Below are 25842 nucleotides of genomic sequence, written 5' to 3'. Positions count from 1 at the left end.
TTTAGTATCAGTCTGTGTTAATGTTTTTTTGTGCATACTTCAAAGTGCAACTGGAGGTTGCATCACTAGCTAAATGTTAACTCACAGAAGGGGGATATCTTGTGTTAGGTCAGACCCTTAATTAGGTTATCCCCAAAGAGACTAATATATTAGAGTGCTGGAACTACCCCTGTGATCAGTTGGCTTGGTTACTCACACACACCTAATTTTCCCTGTCACATACACGCATCAGACACACACACAGGGCGTTCATATTTGATATCGCTATATTTTGCCCAATTCTTCTATTTCACCGTCAAAATTGCCTGTCTGGATTGTCTGCCCCCCCAATCACAAGCACATTCATCCTGTCCGTGTCTCTTTCTCGCTTGCTGTCTTTTGTTCTCTCTCCTCAGTCTCCCTCTGTTTTCTCTAAAAACCCTATCCTGCATGACGTTAATGGTAGCTATTAACTCCCATGGCACCCACAGAGAGAGAAAAGGGGGATGGAGAGACAGGGAAATGATCCTATTCTGTTAACCCCATTTCCTCCCTCTTCCCAACTTTCTTTCTCCCCCTTACTGTCTCTCTCTCGTTCTCCCCCCGCTATAAATAGCTGTGTTAATTTCAGTCAGTGTGATTGAGCTTTACTGTTTCACAGTTTGCTCGGATCCTACCAGATGGGTGCTGTGAATTCTAGCAGCTGTCACCTAGGTGTCGCAGCGGTCTAAGACACTGCATCTCAGTGCAAGAGGCGTCACTGCAGTCCCTGGTTCGAATCCAGGCTGCATCACATCCGGCTGTGATTGGGAGTCCCGTAGGGCGGCGCACAATTGGCCCAGTGTTGTCTGGGTTTGCACGGGGTTAGGCCCGTCATTGTAAATAAGAATGAGTTCTTAACTGACTTGCCTAGTTAAATAAAGATACAATTTTTTTATGAATGAAAAGTGTGTGTTTATGTACGCGTGGCTGTGAGAGGGATATTGTGTGCGTAAAACCTCGGATGTGACTTTGCATGTGTATACCTAACTCTGTGTGTCCTTCCTTAAACACAAAGACTATGGAATACTACAGGGTCAGCTGGTTGGACTTATAATCAACCAGTAGTTAACTTTGGAGTGGTCTTCAGCCAATCAATTACTTTGATTGATCATTAAAATGCCCAGAGGAAATGGAAAAAGCAACAGCAGACACTGTCCATCTCTTTCTGGTCTCTCTCACGCTGCCGCAGCTTGCTAATACTTCCAGTAAATTTAGGATTTTCTATGGGTACGTCTCAAAAGTGTAAAGTGGCTTGCTCTCCTGTGTCTTATTACAGATGTGAAAACACATTCAAGTTTAGGATGATGTAGTGTTGCCCTGACAAGCATCACCTGACCTAGGATAACGTTTAGAAGAAGAGAGACGACATAATCAGGAAGTAGAACTGCACCAGTGCCATATATTTATATTTCAATTACAATGGCTCTGATATCTAAATATATGGCTCTGATCTGCAGTAGAAGCCAAATAGAACTCAAGTTAATGGATTTGAACAACACAATTAGAACACATGGCTCTCGTGTATTTCCTGGTCTCCTTTTCTCCTTCTCATCCTAAAGTTTAGTACAGATGCTAGGTTGGAGATAAAGGTGAAGACAAAATATTTATAATATTCCATATGTCTTTGCATGGAAGAATTGTAAACGAAGGGATCAGGGATGCTAGTTCGCAACAGCACTGGTCCCATGAATCTGTTGATTTTTCAAACGCTTTCTCAATGGAATTCTTAGGTTGTCGTAACCTGGGTGTCTTCAACCTAGAACATATGAAGGAAAGGAGGCAACTCAGGACGGTTGAGATACATCCACTGTCCTCCTGTAAGGCTGGCCCTCGCACATTGTCAATTCTAGTCCCAAAGCCACTGGCTAGTAAAGTCCAGTCCGAATACAGTGCTAAAACACCAGTGTTGAGTTTTTATTGTTGTTCCATCGTACAGTGGAGCCACACGTCTACAGGAATGCTACTGAGAACCGAGGAAACACTAGAATGCAGAACGACACAAGTCACCTATGACGTCACAACACTATGTGTACTAGTGTAGTGGAAGTCCAGAGGGTCATTTCTCAAAGCTGGTGGTCGAGTTGCACAGGTACATTAATTACCCTAAGATCCGACAGTAAACACTCGTTTAAGCTTTGAAGTCGGAGCAGAAACAACAGATGATGGTAAAATGGCTCATTACTTCTGGACTGTATCATTTATACCCATTATGTTTACCTGACACCACCATTGATTGTACCACATGTATCGTTTGATTGTACTGATTGCGATATATGCAAACATGTATTGTACATTGTTTGCACCACTATTTTCATAAACCCCCAAATTCCCTGGTTTTCCAGAAATCCCAGTTGGAAAATTCCTGTATTTCCTTCCCTCCTAATTCCAGGAATCTTCCAATCGGGATGTCTGGAAAACCTAGGAATTTTGTGAAAATGACAGAATTTCCCAACCCTATATAGAGCAGTAATATATAAACCCTTCCCATCCCCATGCTCCAGAGACAAGATAACACACTCACAAATGCACAACAGAGGCGGCAAAGAAGCAAGAAAATAAAAGGAACAAACGAAGAATATAGTTTAGGGAATAAAAAACACCCAGAAAACACATTGGGAATGTGGAAGCTGCAGTGGGCCTATTTGCATTCCAAGCGGGAGTAAACAGCGATTTTTGGACCGTGTCGCGTTAAGTACATTGGCGGCTGGCGACAACATTGCCATACCAGCTTTGTGAAATACCCCCTTCAGTCCTAGGAAACAGGGATTGTTTTAACCCTTCACCAGCTAGCTGAACACCTATGTTTCAGATAAACACACATATTTCACTTTCAACTGAGTTTCAATAACCAAGTCCACTATTTCATCATAGTTTAATGTTCAGCTACACAAGATAGCTGTATGAAATATTCCAAACAACCCCATATAGCTATGCGGTTTTGGCACCGGCGGGACTAAAATGTTCTATTGATATCTAACACTGTTTGCTTGTGAATTAGTCAAAGCAGATCAAGCGGAGGGACCTGTACGTGTGTTGCTGCTACAGCCTGGGGCAGTACAGACAACTGGAATATAAAACAGAGCAGAAGGTCCGGTCAGTCTACAGTGACACAGAGCCATAGAAAAGTGGAGAAAAGAGGCGTAGGAGGATGGCAGCAGGAAGGAAGGAAGGGATGAGATCAGGCTTTTCTCCCTCGGGAGGAAGGGATGAGATCGGGCTTTTCTCCCTCGGGAGGAAGGGATGAGATCGGGCTTTTCTCCTTCGGGAGGAAGGGATGGAGGGAAAAATAGGTTTTTGCCATGGCTGGATACCTGGGTCCCTGATTTTCATTTTCACAGTCAAAGATAAGTCGAAGACCACGGCGGGCCACACCCTCTGGCGGTGTTCTCCATCGCATCCCGTCGCATCCCGTAGGAATGTGTATCAAATCAGAAACGTTGCCTTAGAGGTTCACCACGGGGATCCTGACGGAGAGAGAGAGAGAGATGATATGGTATGTGCCGAACTAGAAGAAGGGGAATAGAGAGAGGGAGAGCAGAGGGCAGAGGAAAAGGGTTAAGGGACAGAAGGGTAGAACTGGAAAAGGGGAGGAGGAGAGGGAAAAGAGAACAGAATACATTATTAGTATTATATAACACTAGAGTAGGGAGAATTTGGAGTAGGTGAAAGAAAAGTATGAAAATGAGAGTAGGGGAAAGAAAGAGAGAAAGTAGAACTGGAGCGGGGGGTGGGGGGGGGGTAGAAAGGACGAGAAGGAGGAGAAACGAGGAGGAGGAGAAACGAGGAGTCCAATTACCCTGATTGAAATGAACTTTAAATCCCCGGCTATAAAAGCATCATTTCATGGATTGTGCTCTCACTGCTTCCAGAGCTGTGTGACTCATAGGAGAGGAAGTTCTAAAACACACATACATCTCACATCCATAACACTTCAGGCCTGTGTACTCCACAGAGACTAACACTATCACCTAATTATGCACATATACCATTATTATGCTCGTACACCATACAGGGAGAGGCACCAAGCACTCCTTGACACACCATCCACTCACTGACAAACAAGCGCGCACACACACACACACACACACACACACACACACACACACACACACACACACACACACACACACACACACACACACACACACACACACACACACACACACACACACACACACACACACACACACACACACACACACACACACACACACACACACACACAAATCAATGTACTAACAACTCCACACAAATACACACACAAACACGCTCCCTCTCTCTCGCCTCTGGTGAGGCGACTCATTACCTCTCCCTGTCGGTAAAGGAGGGAGTGCCGTACAGCGTCTGCCGGCTGTCCTCCAGAGCCAGGGAACGAGGGAGGGCGAGAGAGAGGGGGGGGGCCACACCACGGGAAAGCGGGGGTGGGTGCTGGGAACAGCTGCGGTCGTAACTGGAAGAGAGAGAGAGAGAGACAGAGAGAGAGAGAGAGACGGAGAGTGAGGGTGAGTGAGAGGAAAAGAGGGAATGACAGAGCCATTTAGCTGCAGCGAAAACATTACACCGCCTCTGAGAGAGAGTTAATGCACTCATTTGACTCGTTAAAGCACTATCAGACGAGAGGGAGAAGAGGAGAGGATGCGAGAAAGGGAGGGCGGGAAAGAAAGAGTGTGGTGGTAGAGGTGGAAATAGCAGGTAGAGAGAGAGAGAGAGAGAGAGAGAGAGAGAGAGAGAGAGAGAGAGAGAGAGAGAGAGAGAGAGAGAGAGAGAGAGAGAGAGAGAGAGAGAGAGAGAGAGAGAGAGAGAGAGAGGGAAAGAGAGAGAGAGAGCGGGAGAGAGAGCGGGAGAGAGAGAGAGAGAGAGAGAGAGAGAGAGAGAGAGAGAGAGAGAGAGAGAGAGAGAGAGAGAGAGAGAGGAGAGAGAGAGAGAGAGAGAGAGAGAGAGAGAGAGAGAGAGAGAGAGAGAGAGAGAGAGAGAGAAAGAAAGAAGGAAAGAGGGTAAAGAGGGTAAAGAGGTGAAGGAAACAGGGTGTGAGAGAGAGGGTAAAGAGAAAGGGGGAATGAAAAGAGAGAAAGAGGGAGAGATAAAAATGAGAGAGCAAGAGGAAGGGGATACAGGGCTGATGTGGGGAAACATTATTCCAATTACGTGTCTGAGTTATGATGTTGTTGGTACAGTGAGAGTCAAAGGTAGAGTATACACACAGCTCTTCAGAGCACTCACACACAACAAAGCCTTTTTCACAGTCAGACTGTAGATCACAGACACGCAGTTCCAGTCAGGCAAACTATCCATATATGCATGCACGCACCTACGCACGCACCTATGCACGCACCTACGCACGCACGCACGCAGACACACACACACACACACACACACACACACACACACACACACACACACACACACACACACACACACACACACACACACACACACACACACACACACACACACACACACACACACACACACACACACACACACACACACACACACACGATAATTACCAGGAATCCCACCAGATGGTGAAACATTCTCCAGCATCGATTGCTTTTCCATTATCAATCAACAGTATTCTATTAAATTCTATACGGTCTCTCTTCTATTCAATCTCCCACTTTTACCCGTCAAACACCTATTGAATTCCCACTGTAACCCGCCCTCCAGTCCTCACCACAATTTACCCCATAGGTATATTTACAGTCATACTGGAACTGCAACATAAGCCCACACATACACAACACAGAGAGAGATGCTGCTGCTCCAATTAAGCACTCCAACAACACTTGTTTCCAGCACACACACTGTAAAGCCAGCACACACACTTTCAACCAGCCTACATTGGAGGTTAATTAAGTTAGCTAAACACAGAAACACTTAGAGCAGGTTTCAGAGAGAGAGGGCGAGCGAGAGAGAGAGAGAGAGAGAGAGAGAGAGAGAGAGAGAGAGAGAGAGAGAGAGAGAGAGAGAGAGAGAGAGAGAGATAGCGGGAGAGAGAAAGAAATAAAAGAGAAAGTGAGAGGGAGCAACAGAGGGAGATGGGGCTTATCGTGTATCGGCATACAGTGGGCAGAGGGATTATTTGAGGATCTGGAGCTGGGAGTGATAGGAGACTGGGGCAGAAGATAAGAATGCTATGTGACGATCAAGGATCAACCAGAACCCAGCATTACTGAAAGGCGATGAAGCTAAATTAAAGTAAAGGATGAGGAATGGGGTTGAGAAAGAGAGAGAGAGAGAGAGAACGAGAGAGAAAGAAAGAGAGGGGGGAGTTGAAAAGAGAGAGGGGAGGCAGGAACGAGGGAGAGAAATGAAGAGTGACAGAAGGTAAGAAAGGGGAAGCAGGGGAAAGAGATTGAGAGAACAATGGGTGAACAGGAGGAGTGAATTAGTGAGAGAGCAGGTGGAAAGAAGAGACCTCCCACTGTTGAATAACTGAAGCGATGAGCACGAGCCCTGCTCTACAATCCAGAGATCGGTGTTTCCATTGCATGTTAGAGGATGCACGACACACACACCCAGCTGATTTTATAGGTGAACAGGTACATCAAACGTCACATGACAACAATAGAGAAAACACTCAAACTGTTTAGATGCTACCGGCATGTAGCAACAGAGCGTCGTGGATATCAACACCTCAAGTGGTTGAAATTGAGTCACCTTTAAACCTCTGAAAGCCTTTAAACATTGGGAAGGTATTTTTCACCCGCTACCTAGATCTGACTTGAACCATTCCCACGTTCAAACAAATAACACCGTTGAAGTTCCCTGATGTACATAAAAAAATATGTGTCAGAGAAGGGGTAGAAAGAGAAAGAAAGGAGGTGGACGGATGGGGGAAAGAGAGAGGATTCTTACCAGAGTTTGACCGTTATGATGACAGCAGTCAGGATGAGCAGAGAGGAGATGGTCACTGTGACGTAGAACTGAGGGTCCACTGGAGGACACACACACAGAGGAGTTACCTTTCACATGGTTGGATATCAGAACAATAGAAGGAACAATCAAATCAGCACAACAGAAGAAAACCAGGGTCATGTGCATTAGAGCATGCAACGGAGAACTCTTTGAAATGTTTTACAATCGAAAACAAAAATTAGCGTTTCTTATTGGACAAGTCCAGGTAGACCGTCCCTGTTTCAGTAATTTTTTCTTCCGTTTGGTGCCTTATGAATATAACCCAGGTCAACTGCAATGATGTAAAAAAAAAAACCACAACACTGCTTTTAGAGAGTTACCATACTGTCAGTAAAGCAACTCAAAAGAGAATGAGCCGATAAAGTCATCCATTCCATCGCTTGGTGTGTGATGTCACCCATTTCCTTTGTGTTTGTTTTCGTGAGTTCAGAAAACTCTATTAAGCATTCTCCATCACCAAGACGCAGTCATCCATCCACACAAAGCCAGCCCAGCGGAAATTGAAGTTACTCCCTGATGCCCCCAGAGTTCTTCTGATTTCTTTGTTCCAAAACACTCTGTTCTCATGCCCACCAACACAAATCCTTTCTTTCTTTAATATTTACTGATTTCTACGGTGCCCACCTTCCTCAGGCTCTCTCTCCTCCGGCTCACTTCCTCCATCCTCCACTCCCTCTGCATCTGGGGCCTCCAGAAGGTCCAGGGGCTCCTGGGGCAAAGCACTGCCTGGTGCACTCTGATGATGCGGCCAGGCCTCGGCGGTGGTCGTGGGGACTTCATGGCCGTGGTGGTGCAGGTCCGCTTCTTGGCTGGACAGGATGTGATGCGTCTCGTCCTCCAGGGATAGTGTGGGGCCCCAGTCCACGGACCAAATAGGGGTGGGTGTGACCTGTTCTGGGACGGACAGCTGGGCCGAGAGGGCCTCCACCTGCCCCTCGCCCTCGTCGTCACGGTTACAGGTTGAGGGTCGCGTCACCACGGCAACCAGGAGGAAGAAAAGGCAGCGGAGGGTGGTCAGTCGTTTGACAGGAGAGATGGAGCTGAGAAAGAGAGAGAAGGAAGGAAGGAAGGAAGGAAGGAAGGAAGGAAGGAAGGAAGGAAGGAAGGAAGGAAGGAAGGAAGGAGAGAGAGAGAGAGGGAAAAGAAGAGTGAGACGGTGGCAGAAATAAAGAGAAGCAGAAAGAGGTGGGAGAGAAAAGGAGACAGAAAGAGAATTAGAGCATGAGAAACATTACAAATGCATTGTCCAACTGGACTCCTCATGCAACATGCATACAACCAGAAGGTCTGACTGTGTCTGTCTTAACATCTGCTCACTCTCTCCATCTTACCATCTCTCCATCGCTTTGTTCTGTTCACTGAGCCCCCAATCCTCCGATCATCTCTCTCTCTGGGAGGAAAGAAAAACAGAAAAGAGAGAAAGAAAGAAAGAGAGAGAGAGAGAGAGAGAGAGAGAGAGAGAGAGAGAGAGAGAGGGAGAGAGAGAGAGAGAGGGAGGGAGAGAGAGAGAGAGAGAGAGAGAGAGAGAGAGAGAGAGAGAGATAGTTCACTTCTCTTTTGATACTGACTGTTATTGAAAACATTAACAGACACTCATAGGCGGCAGTACAGGAATACACACACATCTCCCTCTCTCTCTCAGTCTTGGCTGTCCAAAATGAGTGCTTAATTATGCCACATGTTATACAGTTGGCTCATCAGACTTGCACGCACACACCTGTGCACAAAACATTCCTCATAGGCACACACGTGGCACACACGTAGCCAACATCCCATATGCTGCTACTATTAGCTCGAGAAAGATTTACTTCATATCTACTACCACTGTCACTCAGTCAAACACAGACAGGAACACACGCTCTATCGCTCGCTCTCTCTCACACACAAACACCCACCAGCAGATAACTCACTGTCACACCAGCACTCACACCACATTCACTCAGACAGATACCAGTTAACATGCCTACCTCTGGCTGAAGAGAGAGGGAATGAGCGAGACAGTGAGAAAGGGGGAGATATAGAGAGCGAGTAGGAAAAGGCATTGGTTGCCTTAGCGACAGAGACATGTAGAGCCAGAGAGAGAGAGAGAGAGAAATAGGAGGAGGACGGAGGGAGGGGAGACTGTAGGAAAGAGATTTGAAATGCTTATTACGCTTTCAACTCGTTCAATTAAATGGACAGCAAAAAAAACGTAAATAATGAAGATACAGAAAATGACATGAAAACTCTCATTTTGGGAGCAGAGGAAAAAATGTATTCTGTTCTGTTTCGAAAAAACTGAGACAAGCCATGGGAGTGGCGCGGCAGAGAGGTGGAGGAAAATGAATATACATTCATTTACACAAGGACAGGTTGAGTGGGGTGATGAGCAGCATAACTAGTGTTCATAATAAACGAGGTGACACCACAATATGAAGGAGGAATGTTTAGAGTCAGGAAGGTCACAGCATGACAGCTTTATTGCACACATGAAACAACAACATTTACATAGACAATTATCTGTCTCTCGCTCGCACCCACTCCCTCTCCGTATGCTCTCTTTCCACCACTCTCTCAATCTGTCACACTTCACCCCCCTCTCTCTCCTTCTCCTCTGTCCCCTTCACTCCCTTCCTCTCGCCTTCATTGCTCTTCATGCTGTGAGGCGCAGCGTCTTGGGCTTAGTGGTGGCGGGTGGCGTGAAACTGGCTCTCACTGGAGAACACAGCGAAAGCCCCGATGTTGAGCCCGACTCTGATGCATCTTGGGATGTGTAGTCCTCTTCTTTGTCATCATCGTAATCTACAGTAACGTGGGGAGTCATAGTTAAACGTGTGTCTAACGGTGGATGAATAATGGATTTGTGATTGATATAGATATACAATGATATAGATAATTAGGAATATAGCAGGAACCTGTTGATAGTGATTATTTCCTTAGAGAAAATAAAACAGCAACAGCTAACAATGGACGAAAACTTTCCTTTTTCATTTCATGTTCTTTTAAAAAGTTGACATGTTTAATCTTTGGGGCTCGATTCAATGCGTAGCGCTGAAGAAATTCACTGTAGGTAATTTCCGATTGAGCCGACATATGCGTTTGCGTTTGCCGTGGATCTTTATCAAAGCGATCAGTCTTGAAGTTACTTAGATATATTCTTACAGCTACGTTTTGGGGTGTGATTTATATAGATTTGTCTACAGCTGGAGCTAAAGAAGACACTTTGAACCAATGGCTTTTTGTAGTAGAAACCCTTGGAGACGTGTTGCTTTGAGTTTTTCTGATCTATGTACAGTTGAAGTCGGAGGTTTACATACACCTTAGCCAAATACATTTAAACTCAGTTTTTCACAATTCCTGACCTTTAATCATAGTAAAAATTCCACTTTATTTTATTAAGAATGTGAAATGTCAGAACAAAAGTAGAGAGAATGATTTATTTCAGCTTTTATTTCTTTCATCACATTCCTAGTGGGTCAGAACACTCAATCAGTATTTAGTAGCATTGCCTTTAAATTGTTTAACTTGGGTCAAATGTTTCGGGTAGCCTTCCACAAGCTTCCCACAATAAGTTGGGTGAATTTTGGCCCATTCCTCCTGACAGAGCTGGTGTAACTGAGTCAGGTTTGTAGGCCTCCTTGCTCGCACACGCTTTTTCACTTCTGCCCACACATTTTCTATAGGATTGAGGTCAGGGCTTTATGATGGCCACTCCAATTCCTTGACTTTGTTGTCCTTAAGCCATTTTGCCACAACTTTGGAAGTATGCTTGGGGTCATTGTTCACTTGGAAGACCCATTTGCGACCAAGCTTTAACTTCCTGACTGATGTCTTGAGATGTTGCTTCAATATATCCACATAATTTTCCTCCCTCATGATGCCATCTATTTTGTGAAGTGCACCAGTCCCTCCTGCAGCAAAGCACCCCCACAACATGATGCCGACACCCCCGTGCATCACGGTTGGGATGGTGTTCTAGGGCTTGCAAGCCTCCCCCTCTTTCCTCCAAACATAACAATGGTCATTATGTCCAAACAGCTCTAATTTTGTTTCTCCAAAAAGTATGATCTTTGTCCCCATGTGCAGTTGCAATCTGTAGTTTGGCTTTTTTATGGCGGTTTTGGAGCTGCGGCTTCTTCCTTGCTGAGCGGCCTTTCAGGTTATGTTGATATAGGACTCGTTTTACTGTGGATATAGATACTTTTGTACCTGTTTCCTCCAGCATCTTCACAAGATCCTTTGCTGGTGTTCTGGGATTGATTTGCACTTTTCGCACCAAAGTACGTTCATCTCTAGGAGATAGAACACGACTCCTTCCTGAGCGGTATGACGGCTGTGTGGTCCCATGGTGTTTATACTTGCTTACTATTGTTTGTACAAATGAATGTGGTACCTTCAGGCATTTGGAAATTGCTCCCAAGGATGAACCAGACTCGTGGAGGTCTACATTTTTTTTCTGAGATCTTGGCTGATTTCTTCTGATTTTCCCATGATGTCAAGCAAAGAGCCACTGATTTTGAAGGTAGGCCTTGAAATACATCCACAGGTACACCTCCAATTGACTCAAATTGTGTCAATGAGCCTATCAGAAGCTTCTAAAGCCATGACATAATTTTCTGGAATTTTCCAAGCTGTTTAAAGGCACAGTCAACTTAGTGTATATAAACTTCTGACCAACTGGAATTGTGATACAGTGAATTATAAGTGAAATAATCTGTCTGTGAACAATTGTTGGAAAAATTACTTGTGTCATGCACAAAGTAGATGTCCTAACCGACTTGCCAAAACTATAGTTTGTTAACAAGAATTTTGTGGAGTGGTTGAAAAGCGAGTTTTAATGATTCCAACCTAAGTGTATGTAAACTTCCGACTTCAACTGTATATTACTTGTGCGTATGTTTCAGCCCGCTGTCACCCCACTCCTCACCATCACTGTCCTCCTCGGAATCTCCCTCTGATTCCGTCAGGGAAGCGTCCAATGGATTGTCTCGCTTCGTCGTGACATCACCCCTGTGACAACATCACCATTATAAACTGGGTGGGTTGAGCCCTGAATGCTGATTGGCTGACAGACCGTGTACCACGGGTATGGCAAAACAGTTACTTTTTACTGCTCTAATTACGTTGGTAACCAGTTTATAGTTTAGCCATGGTATATTGGCCATATACCACACCCCCTCGTGCCTTATTGCTCAAATAGACACCGACACTCCATATTGTTCTTGTTATACTGTTGCGTATATATTACTTTTTATTAATATTCTTTAAACTGTGGCCTGGGGTGGTCTAATGCTTAGCACCACCCCCTCAGCATAAATATGGAATTGAATTGATTTGATAAGTAAAAGTGTCAGGCTGCTCTAGCCAGAGACAACATTACGTACATTTAAAAAAAAATGACAGAGGATTAAAACACGATAAAGCCTGAAGGCGTACTTCCATTGTGGTATTTGTGTGTCAGTAGCCTGCTCGCATGGGATCAAATCCCAGTTCCATCGCTGCTTCGGAAGAAACTCTCTTCTCTTCCCTGTTATTCTACACTGTCCTACGTGTTAAACAAACCAACAACCATTCAACTGACCTTGGTTTAGCGTACAGTACATGACGAAGTGAGGATAGGGACACATGAGTGATAGTGAACTTTCTGTCAGGTGCACCCATAAAGAAGCTCTATTACTGCAAATCCTTAAATCATCAGATCAGTATTCGTCCATCTAGATGAGTACTGACAGAAAGGTGCTTCCTGGAGCTGGGGAGCTGCTCCTACACCGCAAGGGCACAACCCCCGGTGACCCAGCGGTGACCCCCACTGCCCGCAGACGATTCCCAGAGCATCTGCACAGGTCAGCGAGGCCAGGTACCTGCACTGAGGTAGAGAGAACACTGGGAGAGATGGAAGGAGAAAAGGAGGGAGAGAGAGAGAGAGAGAGAGAGAGAGGGGAAGGAGAGAAGTAATGAAAAAAAGTTGATGAAAACCGAAACAGATTTAGAGAACGATGCATTCTACGAACAGCGTGGCTCTATAGGTTGGCAATTGTACCATAATATTCAGGGAACAACCAGTTGTGTTAGTTTTACTCACAGTTCAAGGTGCTTTCCCCATCTGCCTAATCAAAGCATGAGCCAATAATGAGCGAAGCTGCTGTGATTGGTTAGCCTGGACACGGTGCCTGTGGTGATTAGACAGCGGAACGGTAAACATCAGATAGTACACAGATCTGTAAGGTCTAGCACAGTACCGTATTAAACTGGCTCTTCTATATAGTGCGCGCACGCACGCACGCACGCACGCACGCACACACACACACACACACACACACACACACACACACACACACACGCGCGCGCACGCACGCACGCACGCACGCACGCACGCACACACACACACACACACACACACACACACACACACACACACACACACACACTGCTTCTCACCTATCCTCAAGGATCCCGGGGTTGGCTCTGCCGTAGGCAACGGAGAGCCTGTCACCACGGGGACTGAGGGTCAGACGAACTCCCTGACTCCCGCAGCCCATTACCATTGCATCCCAAGGATGTAACAGCTGCAGGGGGTCGCGGTTGGTGCAGAGCCCCTCCCACACAGACACCCCACCCTCTGCTGAGCTGCTGAACATCAGGGGACCCTGGGACTGTGGAGGATAGATAGGGGGCAGTTGTCATGGAGACAGAATGCAGTGGCTGAATACAATGCATGGATACGGTGTGTGTGTGTTTGTGTGCATGCATGCTTGCGTGCGTGTGTACGTGGTTTCACATGGTTTTGCATGATTACTGAACAAATGTGGGGATGGTGCTTTCACTGCTTTGGCCAAACTGTGTTGAGCATGTAACACTACATAAATGTAATAAGTCTTAAAGGCCCAGGGCAGTCAAAAACGTGATTTTCTTGTGTTTTATATATTTCCAGACTATGATGTTTGAATAATACTGTGAAATTGCTCAAATTACGATAATGCCCATATAATGCTGTTTGAAAAGGCCGGCAAAAATGTCAGCCTGTTTTGATGGGATGGTGACAAATTAGTTAATAGACCAATAAGAAAGATATAAGAATCTCTTATATCTAAGAATCTCTCTACCAATAACAGCTAGTTTTCAGTTTTCCCCTCCCCACTCAGACCATTTCCCAGACAGAATTGTCTCTTTGCTAAGAAGCCATTTCTGTTTCTATTTGACCATTTTAATTGAAAACAATCACAGCAAGGTACTTCATTGTTACCAAGAAATTATTTGATATTGAGATAAATCAGCTGCATGGGACCTTTAAACTATGTATTTAAACAGCTTACGTCCCCAAGGAACCTTACAAAGTATGTATAGCCAAACATGTATAGATCATTTCTGATCCTCTATCCTAGCAAATATAATGCATTTATATTTGAAAGTACTGAAGAACGAGGAAAAGAGCACTGAATACTCTTTTGAACTTCTTTGGAATCTATATATCTAACTTAATAATTTATTTTAAATCATTTATTTCCACACTGCCTAAAAGTGTGTAGCCTATAAGGAGGACAAGATATTTGTTCCTTCAGGCAGCATTTTTGTTTCTGCCTCAGCCAATGTATTTGGCGTGACAACAACAACTACGTTGGCCAAAGCACACACAGATCTGGCAAATGTGCGGAAATATTTGCTTTAATTTCAGCAAGGCCTTGATGAAAACACAAGTTTATGTTCATTGGGGCGCACAACAGAAAACAAAAATGATCGTTTGTTATTGGACCAGTTTCAGTCCATTTTCTTCAGTTTGAACACAAATATAGTTATAGGAGCACTATGGCTTAAAAGCCTAGAATGTGACACTATTGGCTCTTGATTATGGCAGCCACCTGCAGGGAGGTCACAGCCTCCTCGTTTGGTTTGATGGATTTGACAGTTGTCCATGGTTTGCCAGCTCCAGGTCTGAACTTTACCCCCATCTGCAGACAGACAGAGAGAGAGAGGGGGGTGAAGGGAGGAGGAGTGAGAGAGAGAGAGAGAGAGAGAGAGAGAGAGAGAGAGAGAGAGAGAGAGAGAGAGAGAGAGAGAGAGAGAGAGAGAGAGAGAGACGGACTACGGGAAAAGAGAGAAGGTGAGGGATGGTAAAGAGCAAGAGAGAGCGAGAGAGAGTCAGGGAGAGAAAGTGAGGTTGCTGGCAGACATTACTGATGGCTTGCATAAATACCTGTGATCCTGAGTCTCCTCTCTCGTCTGCCTCTATCAGTCTGACTACACTAACTGTCTACTGCAGGGTTAGGCAACCCTGGTTCCGGAGTGCCGCAGGCACTTCATGTTTTCGATTTAACCAACCTGGAAGAACAGGTGTGTTGAATGTAGGCAATCACTGAACTGATCAATTAGCTCAGTTGGTCAGGAGTGGTGGCCAGTTGGAACAGAATCATGCAGTGCCTGAGGCACAACAGGAACAGGGTTGTCTACCCCTGGTCTACTGAGTACACCCCCCCACAGAAACTGCATCCACGCAAACCTGATCCAGTGATGATGTAGCCATCGCCACGTTAAAGGTATAGATGTGTGTTGTTGTTATCATTGTACAGTCCATAGTCAGTATGCATATAATTATCATCCATGTTGTTATTGATTTAATATGATATGTTCCCGAGTTCTCGTCTTGGCAATGTAAGCCTGGGGAGAGTGAAAAAACCTGGAGAGAGTGAGATAGAGATACGGAGAGGGGGAGAGTGGGAGGAGAGACAGGAAGGGCAGAGAAGTTCAAGTAGTGGAATGATCCCTCCTTCAGTCAGAATGAGAGTAACCCAGAGTGTCTGCTGCTAGTTCTCTCCGTGGATTTGACCTGATGAACTAAAACTATAATTACACAGCCTGAAATCAGGATGCCTGACTGAGAGTAAGGGTGTGTGTGTGTGTGTGTGTGTGTGTGTGTGTGTGTGTGTGTGTGTGTGTGTGTGTGTGTGTGTGTGTGTGTGTGTGTGTGTGTGTGTGTGTGTGTGTGTGTGTGTGTGTGTGTGTGTGTGTGTACACGTTCTACTATACTTGTGAGTACCGGAAGTCCTCACACGAATAGTAAACCGGTCCTCACTTGTATACAGGCTATTTTAGGCTTAGGGTTTAGGGTAAGGGTTAGAATTAGGGATTAGTGGTTGGGTTTAGGGTTAGAATTAGGGGTTAGGATTAGGGTTAGGAGTTAGGGTTAGTATAGTAAGGCATAGCTCTGTGTGTGTGTGTGTGTGTGTGTGTGTGTGTGTGTGTGTGTGCGTGCGTGCGTGCGTGCGTGCGTGCGTGCGTGTGTGTGTGTGTGTACACGTTCTACTATACTTGTGAGTACCGGAAGTCCTCACACGAATAGTAAACCGGTCCTCACTTGTATACAGGCTATTTTAGGCTTAGGGTTTAGGGTAAGGGTTAGAATTAGGGATTAGTGGTTAGGTTTAGGGTTAGAATTAGGGGTTAGGAGTTAGGGTTAGTATAGTAAGGCATAGCTCTGTGTGTGTGTGTGTGTGTGTGTGTGTGTGTGTGTGTGTGTGTGTGTGTGTGTGTGTGTGTGTGTGTGTGTGTGTGTGTGTGTGTGTGTGTGTGTGTGTGTGTGTGTGTGTGCATCCATTCCCTACCTAGTCTCCTACAGTACTCAGGCGGAGGGGCAAGCTGCTCTGTTGCCGTAGGAACAGTCACACGACTTTACTGTTGTGTCTCGACTGAGAGAGAGAGAAATAGAGAGAGAGAGAGATGGCGAGAACATTGGAGAGCGATGAAATGAGTGTGAGAGAGAGAGCGACAGAGAGAGACCGTGAGAGTGAGAGCAGACAAGGTTCAAGTAGCTCAATAACACTCCGTTCAGGCGAGAATGGCTCTCAGTGGTAGAGGAGAAAGTTAGCATGTCAGAGTTACAGAGAGAGGAGGAGGGAGAGAGAAAGTGATTCATTGAATTGTTCACAGTTATGAGATCTGTTATTAAATCGGAGAATGACTCCCTCACCAGGTTGTCAACGGCAACCACATAGGTGATGATGTCACTGTGACCCTCCATCGTCCTCAAGCGAAACTTAGCTTTCTCCCATGATGCTTTGAGAGATGTAAACACGGCATCTGAAAAAAAGGGACCCATCATAATCACCCAAGTCTTGCGTGAACTTTTTTACGTGAACTTGTGTGAACTTTTTTTTACAAAGGGACAAATTCAGACTTGTACGCCTTTCCTATGCACTTCTCAGTAGTTGGTATTCAGATGTGTGTGCGCAACGCGCTTAGTGCAGGTGCGTAACAGGCTTTTTGTCAGGATTCTAGCAGCCGTATTTAGCACTCACTGAAGTTTATTTGGCGCTTTATCTGGGTAGCCGGAAAGTAGAGCACTGCAGTAGTCTAACCTAGAAGTAACAAAAGCATGGATTAATTTTTCTGCATCATTTTTGGACAGAAGGTTTCAGATTTTTGCAATGTTACGTAAATGGAAAAAATCTGTCCTTGAAACAGTCTTGATATGTTTGTCAAAAAAAGAGATCAGGGTCCAGAGTAACGCCGAGGTACTTCACAGTTTTATTTGAGACGACTGTACAACCATAAAGATTAATTGTCATATTCAACAGAAGATCTCTTTGTTTCTTGGGACCGAGAACAAGCATCTCTGTTTTGTCCGAGTTTAAAAGTAGAAAGTTTGCAGCCATCCATTTCCTTATGTCTGAAAAACAGACTTCTAGCGAGGGCAATTTTGGGGCTTCACCATGTTTCATTGAAATGTACAGCTGTGTGTCATCCGCATAGCAGTGAAAGTTAACATTATGTTTTCGATTGACATCCCCAAGAGGTAAAATATATAGTGAAAACAATAGTGGTCCTAAAACGGAACCTTGAGGAACACTGAAATTTACAGTTGATTTGTCAGAAGACAAACCATTCACAAGGACAAACTGATATCTTTCAGACAGATAAGATCTAAACCAGGCCAGAACTTGTCCGTGTAGACCAATTTGGGTTTCCAATCTCTCCAAAAGAATGTGGTGATCGATGGTATCAAAAGCAGCACTAACGTCTAGGAGCACGAGGACAGATGCAAAGCCTCGGTCTGATGCCATTAAAAGGTAATTTACCACCTTTACAAGTGCAGTTTCAGTGCTATGATGGGGTCTGAAGCCAGACTGAAGCATTGTGTATACATTGTTTGTCTTCAGGAAGGCAGTGAGTTGCTGCGCAACAGCCTTTTCTAACATTTTTGAGAGGAATGGAAGATTCAATATAGGCCGATAGTTTTAAAAATATTTTCTGGGTCAAAGTTTGTCTTTTTCAAGAGAGGCTTTATTACTGCCACTTTTAGTGAGTTTGGTACACATCCGGTGGATAGAGAGCCGTTTATTATGTTCAACATAGGAGGGCCAAGCACAGGAAGCAGCTCTTTTAGTAGTTTAGTTGGAATAGGGTCCAGTATGCAGCTTGAAGGTTTAGAGGCCATGATTATTTTCATCATTGTGTCAAGAGATATAGTACTAAAACACTTGAGTGCAATGCATCTCAGTCCAAGATGCGTCACTACAGTTCCTGGATCAAATCCAGGCTGTATCACATCCGGCCATGATTGTGAGTCCCATAGGGCGGCACACAATTGGTCCACCATCATCTGGGTTTGGCCGGTGTAGGCGTCATTGTAAATAAGAATTTGTTCTTTAACTGACTTGCCTAGTTAAATATTTTTTTTAATAATAATAATATCATAAAGAATAAGACAGGGAGGGACCTGGGCAAGTACCCACAAAGCATCTCAGAGTAGGTGTTGATCTAGGATCTGTCTATACAATCTTATTCAGTACTACCTAAAAGGCTAAACTAATCCTAGATCAGCACTCCTATTCTGGGACACTTTGTGAATTCCGGCTTGATAATGGACATTTGGGAGAGACTAAAACAGCCATGGTTGACTCATCACTTCTCTAACCTTAGTTGATCAATAGTTACTGTACACGTATTTGTCAGCTCTAGAGCGTGCAACTAATTCTGTTTTTAAGAAACAGACAGATCAGGCTTGTGTTCAGTAGGCACGAAGCAGAAGAAAACTGAAATAGGTAGGTATGATCTGAACTTATGAAATGGTTGTTTTGGTTTGTTGTTGTGAAGCGTTTTGCTACAGTGTGCCCGCAATGGGCCCTAATGAACACAACAAGTGGGAAGGACAGATTGAAACTATTTGTGATATGATTTCTGGGAGCCTACCAAGTTGTTTCCATATTTCCTTTCCTTCAATCACAGTACATTTGTGAGATACCAATGAGTATGAGAATGTGTCTACATTATCTTACAAACCCTAGTTTAAAGATAACCCCACCTTCCTGGTTTTCCTTGGGGCTTGTGTCGGTCACAGCTAGACAGGAGCTCTGACTGCTCTCCCCCTGCTCCTGTCTCTCTCCGTCCTCCCGTCTCCTCCCTTCTTCCTGTCTCTCCTCTCGTTACCGTCTCCTTCTGACTGCCAGTCTTCTTCTGTCGGCCTGTCGGCTCTGCTTCTCCCTTGGGTATCTTGGGGATTTTGGGGATCTTGGTAGGAGAGGGACTGTGCGATGGAAGAGCCTCAGAGGTGGCTCCACTGTGCCCGAGCAACATCAAAAGACACACCAAATACCTAGTGAATTGACAGTGCAGTCACATTCAGGAAAACATCACGTGCACAGACATATAGGACAGTACATAGGCTAAGCCATAGACACACAAGCAAGCTTACGAACAATGATAATCCTTTATTACATTTCTATAGCACTTTTCATTACAAGTATAATCTCAGAGTGCATAAATATACATTTGGACATTTCCCCTGGTATTCCCTTGATATTCCAAAGCCCTGGGAGAGTGTGCCCAGTCATGACTGTGTGGAAGGAATCCCTAAGTGATGGCTACATGACTTACTATCCCCTCTACTACTCCAATACATTAGGATGAAAGAAAGAAAGACTTTGACCTATGTCGGCAAGACTCAAGCCAGATCAAAGCATCAAAGTGAATGTTACAGTTTGTGAACAGGGATGCTAATCTCCCCTATCGCCCTCTATCTCTCCCTCCCTCTCTCTCTCTTTTTCCTTACACTTTTTCATCTCCTCATGTTTTCCTTCTCCCACAATCCCTGGAGTTTGCTGGGGGCCAGAAAGCTGCAGCAGAAGTTCAGCCAATCTGGTGCGAAGCTCCGCCTTCCTGAAGACCTGAAGATGGGGGAGGGGGAGGGGCAGGGGGACGGGGGGCTTAGATTTGTTTGAACATCATTTAGGTTAATAATGACATGCAACGACCGTAGAAATCTCCCTGGGTACGTCGCAATAGTCTAACGTCGCCCCTCCTTCATCCGGACGGATCTGAGAAGAGATGGATTGATAAAAGACATCCTTAGACATCCATCCGTTATAGTACTGTCACCGATCCTATGTCTTTCCAGATCAGAGTTGACGAAGGAAAGGAGACAAAATGACCACTGTAGACTATTGATATGTGCCCCCCCCAACGATTCGTATAAACCCTGAATGACTGACAGGGGGCGCCACCGCGCAGCCATCTTGGCACTCCTCAATTGTAAAAGTATATTTTGGAAGCTACAGAAATGTATTTATTAATGTTTACATTCGTTTTTGACACAATTATTATATTACAGACACCTTAATGTATACTTTGAAATTATATTATGTGAGCGAAACATCAAAAATACGAATAAAAGATCTACAAAGTATATTTTTTTGCGAGTACTAATGTTACTGTCCCCACTACAACAACAAAAATACTTTAATACATGTCACTTTGTCCTAGAAATATTTCATTGAAATACTGTAGAATTCCATTCATATCTATGGAGGCCTCCTGCTAGGGAGTGCCAAGATGGCCGACCGGTGGCTTCAAAGCCTCTCATAGCATCAGCAATACAGGGTTTATAAACGCACCCCCCCTCCTTTTACATGCCGATTCATTGCCAAAGCCCCTATGACAATGACACTCAATCAAAATTAGAAAGGCATGATACATTTCGACACAAGAGAAGGGTATCGTGTTATGCTTACATTTGGTATATTAAATTAGTGCCCGTGTAGATGGGGTTGATCTAAAACCACATCTAAAACTCGGCCAAAACCTAATGAGAACGCAAGTTGTTTACCACTATATTTCTCAAGATTATGATTCTCTTTCTCACTTGGGTGAAATGATTTAATGATCAGCTGTTCAGTCTTGATGTGCTCCAGCTAGGTTGCAGTGTTTTGAGAGTGGCCTCAATTGAACCCACTCACGATCGAGAGTGTAATAATGTCAAATGTAACCTGCAAAGATGGTATTGGGGGATTAAGGTGCTACATCAAGATCTCTCGTGGGAGCGAGTACAGTCTTATCCGGGAGTATTAGTACCAAGGGAAATCTATTCGGGACTGTGGAATAAGCACCGGTGCGCTCACGGCACGACTTGTATTAAAACTACGGATGAAGATGAGAAGTGAGGTGGTGTTCTGTGCCTTAACTCTTTCTTCTGGAGTGAGAGATTGTGAAATGTCGATCTCTAGATGCTCAATCCATCTCAGTTTCTTCTGGAGCTTTCTCGCCTCCCCCATCTGAAACCCCTATTCTACAAGCACCAACAACTGTTCCAGATTATTCTGTGTACAATGTTTCACTAGGCCTGTGGGTCATGCAACATCTGTTTTTTTGAGTGTTTCTACCGTGTTTCACTAGTTTGCTGTCCTTTCTCTGTACAGTCAATTGTTTCCATAGACGTGTCTCATCGCTGATGGCAACAATGGTAGATAGCAGAGGCGTGGACTCGAGTCACATGACTTGGACTCGAGTCAGACTCAAGTCACAAATATGATGACTTGTAACTCGACTTTGACTTTAACACCAATGACTCGTGACTTGACTTGGACTTGAGCCTTTTGACTCGACCGGACTTGATACCCTCCCCTTGACCAAATATTAAGTGTGCAGCGCATTAAAGTGTGCAGCGCATCAACTCTTCATTTAACAGATTACAGTTTGAATTGGACAGCGGCCAATCAAATTGTGCCTGGCAGTGCAGAGGAACGTCGGTGGGTGAATTCAGATGGAGCCCTTGGAAAGATGATACCCCAAATGATTATTTTCGGATATAAAGACAATGTTGTATCAACAAAAAACAGATTGCAACTTGCAAAACATGCGGGAAGAAAGTTACAGACGGAGGAACAACAACTTCCAACTTTGTTCGACATTTGAAGCTGCAGAAAGAACGGTAAGTCGTGGCTAATATAGCCGACAGCTATCCATCACACGAGGTTGTGTGTTTATGAGTGTGTGTATCTTGTTTCATGAGTTTCTTTTAGCTGGCTTGTGATGTCTGGAGCCTGTATTCTTTCTCATGGCTACCCATGTATTTCCATGGAAATATAACGTTTATTTGGAAAGTAATAAATATATAGATATTCTTAAAAGCATTCATGACTTGCGTAAATGTAATCTACTATTACTCTTGTTAAAAATATGAAATGGTATTACATTTGGTGAAGAGCACATTATGACTTGTTTAGGACTCGAAACTCAAAGTTTAGGACTTGAGACTTGACTTGATACTTGACGGTCTTGACTTGAGACTTGACTTGGACTTGCCTGTCTTGACTCGGGACTTGACTTGGGACTTGAGTGCTAAGACTTGAGACTTACTTGTGACTTGTAATGAAAAGGTTCCCACCTCTGGTAGATAGCCTGTTTGAGGGGATACATTTGAGCAAGGATCTGTGCAGATACGCTAATCTTCATCACATAATGAGTAGTTGTTTTACCCAAGAGGATTTCTGTAGATCAGTGATTGTGCGCAGTCCGACTGCAATGTAGTAGATCTGAAACAAGCACAGGCGCTTTATTATCTTCTCTGGTCTGCCGGATGGTTACAGACATTGCTCTGATTTACAGTGACACCAGGTGGAATGGAGAGGAACTTAATTGACTAAATCCAAATACCACGGCAGCGTTTCATTGAAATAAATGGGCTCACTCATTTCTACCCTCGTTCACTTCTCCCCTCCAGTGACTGATTTAATTTCTGTACCAATGTGTGCCTTTTGTTCTAGCCTAACAGTGTTTGGTGTAATAACTTAATCATTATTTATATTCAGTGTATGAGAATGGGACTTGGTCTTCAATAATTCAGTTTGTGAGATAAAACATTTAAATAGTCATTTAATTCAATAACAAGTAAGTGCTCAATCATAACGCCAATATGCACCATTTGTTATAATTAGTTGTTATAACTTCCATAGTAATCGTGATTTCCTTGGCGTACACATCACTGACAAACTGAAATGGTCCACCTACACAGACAGTGTGGTGATGAAGGCACAACAGCGCCTCTTCAACCTCAGGAGGCTGAAGAAATTTGGCTTGTCACCAAAAACACTCACAAGCTTTTACAGATGCACCATCGAGAGCATCCTGCCGGGGTGTATCACCGCCCTGGTACGGAAACTGCTCCGCCCACAACCGTAAGGCTCTCCAGATGGTAGTGAGGTCTGCACAACACATCACCAGGGGCAAACTACCTGCCCTCCAGGACACCTAGACCACCCGATGTCACAGGAAGGTCAAAAAGATCATCAAGGCCAGCAGACTGTTAAACAGCCGTCCCTGACATCACATTGAGTGGCTGCTGCCAACATACTGACTCAAATCTCTAGCCACTTTAATAATTAAAAATTGCATGTAATAAATGCATCACTAGTCACTTTAAACAATGGCACTTTATATAATGTTTACATACCCTACATTACTCATCTCATATGTATACACTGTACTCTATACCATCTACTGCATCTTGCCTATGCCGTTCGGCCATCGCTTATCCATATATTTATATGTACATATTCTTATTCATTCCTTTACACTTGTGTGTAAAAGGTAGTTGTTGTGAAATTGTTAGATTACTTGTTAGATATTACTGTATGGTCGGAACTAGAAGCACAAGCATTTCGCTACACTTGCATTAAAATCTGTTAACCATGTGTATGTGACCAATAAAATTTGATTTCATTTATACAGTGAGGCAAAAAAGTATTTAGTCAGCCACCAATTGTGCAAGTTCTCCCACTTGTTTTCCACCATAATCTGCAAATAAATTCATTAAAAGTCCTACAATGTGATTTTCTGGATTTCTTTTCTAATTTTGTCTGTCATAGTTGAAGTGTACCTATGATGAAAATTACAGGCCTCTCTCATCTTTTTAAGTGGGAGAACTTGCACAATGGGTGGCTGACTAAATACTTGTTTTGCCACACTGTATGTCTAGTCTGTTTACAGGGCCTATAAAAGTCTACAATACCCTTGGATTTCTTCACATGTTATTGTTTTACAAAGTAGGATTAAAAAAATATTTAGACTAATTATCCCCTTTGGCAACTATCTACATGAAATACTCTATAATATCCAAGTGGAAGAAAAATGTGATATATTTTTTAAGATTAATGAAAAATTAAACACTACTATACCTTGATTAGATAAGTATTCACCCTCTGAGTCAATACATGTTAGACTCACCTTTGGCAGCGATTACAGCTGTGAGTCTTCTTGGATACGTCTCATAAGAGCTTTGCACACCTGTATTGTGCCATATATGCCCATTGTTCTTTTCACAATTCTTCCAGCTTTGTCAAGGTTTTGGGTACCATAGCTAGACAGCAACTTTCAAGTCTTGCCAAGCAGATTTAAGTCAAAACTGTAACTTGGCCACTCGGAAACATCCACTGTCTTCTTGGTAAGCAACTCCAGTGTAGATTTGGCTTTGTGTAGTAGGTTATTGTCCTGTTGAAAGGTGAATTCCTTTCCCAGTCTGGTGTAAAGCAGACTGAAGCAGGCTCCATCACATTTATTTTCATCCTGAAAAACTCTCCAGTCTTTGTCAATGTCAGGCATACACATACCATGATGCAGCCACCACCATGCTTGAAAATAAGGAGGCCGTTACTGAGTGATGTGTTGTGTTGGATTTGCCTTAAACATAAGGCTTTGCATTTAGGCCAAAATGTTTATTCCTTTGCAGTGTATTTTTTTGCAGTACTACTTCAGTGTCTTGTTGCGTACATACTGTATGCATGTTTTGGAATATTTTTGTCTGTATATTTGTGTTATTCTTTTCACTCTGTCAATTAGGTTAATACAATACTGTTGATCCATCCTCATTTTCTTTTTTACCATCACAGCCATTGAACTATGCAGCTGTTTTAAAATCACCAACGGCCTCATAGCGACATCCCTAAGCAGTTAATTTCCTGTCCTGCAGCTCAGTTCAGAGGGTCGACTGCATCTTTGATGTGTCTAAGTAGTTTAATGCATCATCCACAGCATAATTATTAACTGGACCGTGCTTAAAGAGATATTTAATGTCTGATTTGTTATTGTTACACACCTACCAATCACTGTTCTTCTTTATGAGGCTTTCGAATAGCCCTCTGGTCTTTTTAGTTGAAAATGTGCTTGAAATTCAATACTTGACTGAGGGACCTTATAGATGTTGTATGTATGGGGGACAGAGGAAGGGCTAGTTATTCAAAAATCCGATTATTTCACACAGAGTGAGTCCATATAACTTATTAGTATGTGATTTGTTACGTTTGACTTGTTTTTCTCCCCAATTTCGTCATATCCAATTACGATCTTGTCTCATCGCTGCAACTCCCCAACGGGCTCGGGAGAGGCGAAGGTCAAGTCACGCGTCCTCCCGAAACATGACCAGCCAAACCGCAGGCGCACGGCCCGGTACAAGGAGTCGCTAGAGTGCGATGAGCCAAGTAAAGCCCCCCTACCAAACCCTCCCCTAACCCGGACAACGCTGGGCCAATTGTGCACCACCCTATAGGATTCCCGGTCACGGCCAGTTGTGACACAGGCTGGGATCGAACCCGGTTCTGTAGTGACACCTCAAGCACCTGCGCCACTCGGGAGTAGCCCCAGATTTGACTTCGAAACTAATTT

At 44.0% G+C, this 25842-nt stretch overlaps 1 protein-coding gene across 3 annotated transcripts; it reads right to left on the bottom strand.

Annotated features, from left to right (window-relative positions):
* Nucleotides 1–1914: 1914 nt before the first annotated feature.
* LOC127915146 (PILR alpha-associated neural protein-like) lies at nucleotides 1915–8997 on the bottom strand. 3 transcript variants are annotated; one of them, XM_052494114.1, is made up of 7 exons: nucleotides 8907–8997; nucleotides 8271–8329; nucleotides 7564–7979; nucleotides 6880–6958; nucleotides 4328–4471; nucleotides 3818–3918; nucleotides 1915–3485 (listed from the first exon to the last, which is right to left on the bottom strand). In XM_052494114.1, the coding sequence occupies exons 2-6, from the start codon at nucleotides 8279–8281 to the stop codon at nucleotides 3858–3860; spliced, it is 711 nt and encodes a 236-aa protein (XP_052350074.1). In that variant the 5' UTR covers nucleotides 8282–8329; nucleotides 8907–8997; the 3' UTR covers nucleotides 1915–3485; nucleotides 3818–3857. The 3 variants fall into 3 exon arrangements, with proteins under 3 accessions (XP_052350074.1, XP_052350075.1, XP_052350076.1); XM_052494115.1 differs by having other exon boundaries at nucleotides 3818–3892; XM_052494116.1 differs by lacking the exon at nucleotides 3818–3918 and having other exon boundaries at nucleotides 8907–8994.
* Between the last annotated feature and the right edge of the window lie 16845 nt (nucleotides 8998–25842).

Source organism: Oncorhynchus keta, chromosome 34, assembly GCF_023373465.1.
Source record: "Oncorhynchus keta strain PuntledgeMale-10-30-2019 chromosome 34, Oket_V2, whole genome shotgun sequence".
NCBI classification, from domain to species: domain Eukaryota; kingdom Metazoa; phylum Chordata; class Actinopteri; order Salmoniformes; family Salmonidae; genus Oncorhynchus; species Oncorhynchus keta.
This window is presented reverse-complemented; position numbering and strand designations above follow the sequence as displayed.

Excerpts from the sequence above, each read along its gene's own strand:
- LOC127915146 (XM_052494114.1), bottom strand. Across the intron at positions 4,472-6,879 it reads ATCATAACGGTCAAACTCTG|TTACGACCGCAGCTGTTCCC; the intron begins GTAAGAATCCTC and ends TCTCTCTTCCAG. Across the intron at positions 3,919-4,327 it reads TCCTTTACCGACAGGGAGAG|AACTTCCTCTCCTATGAGTC; the intron begins GTAATGAGTCGC and ends TGTGTGTTTTAG.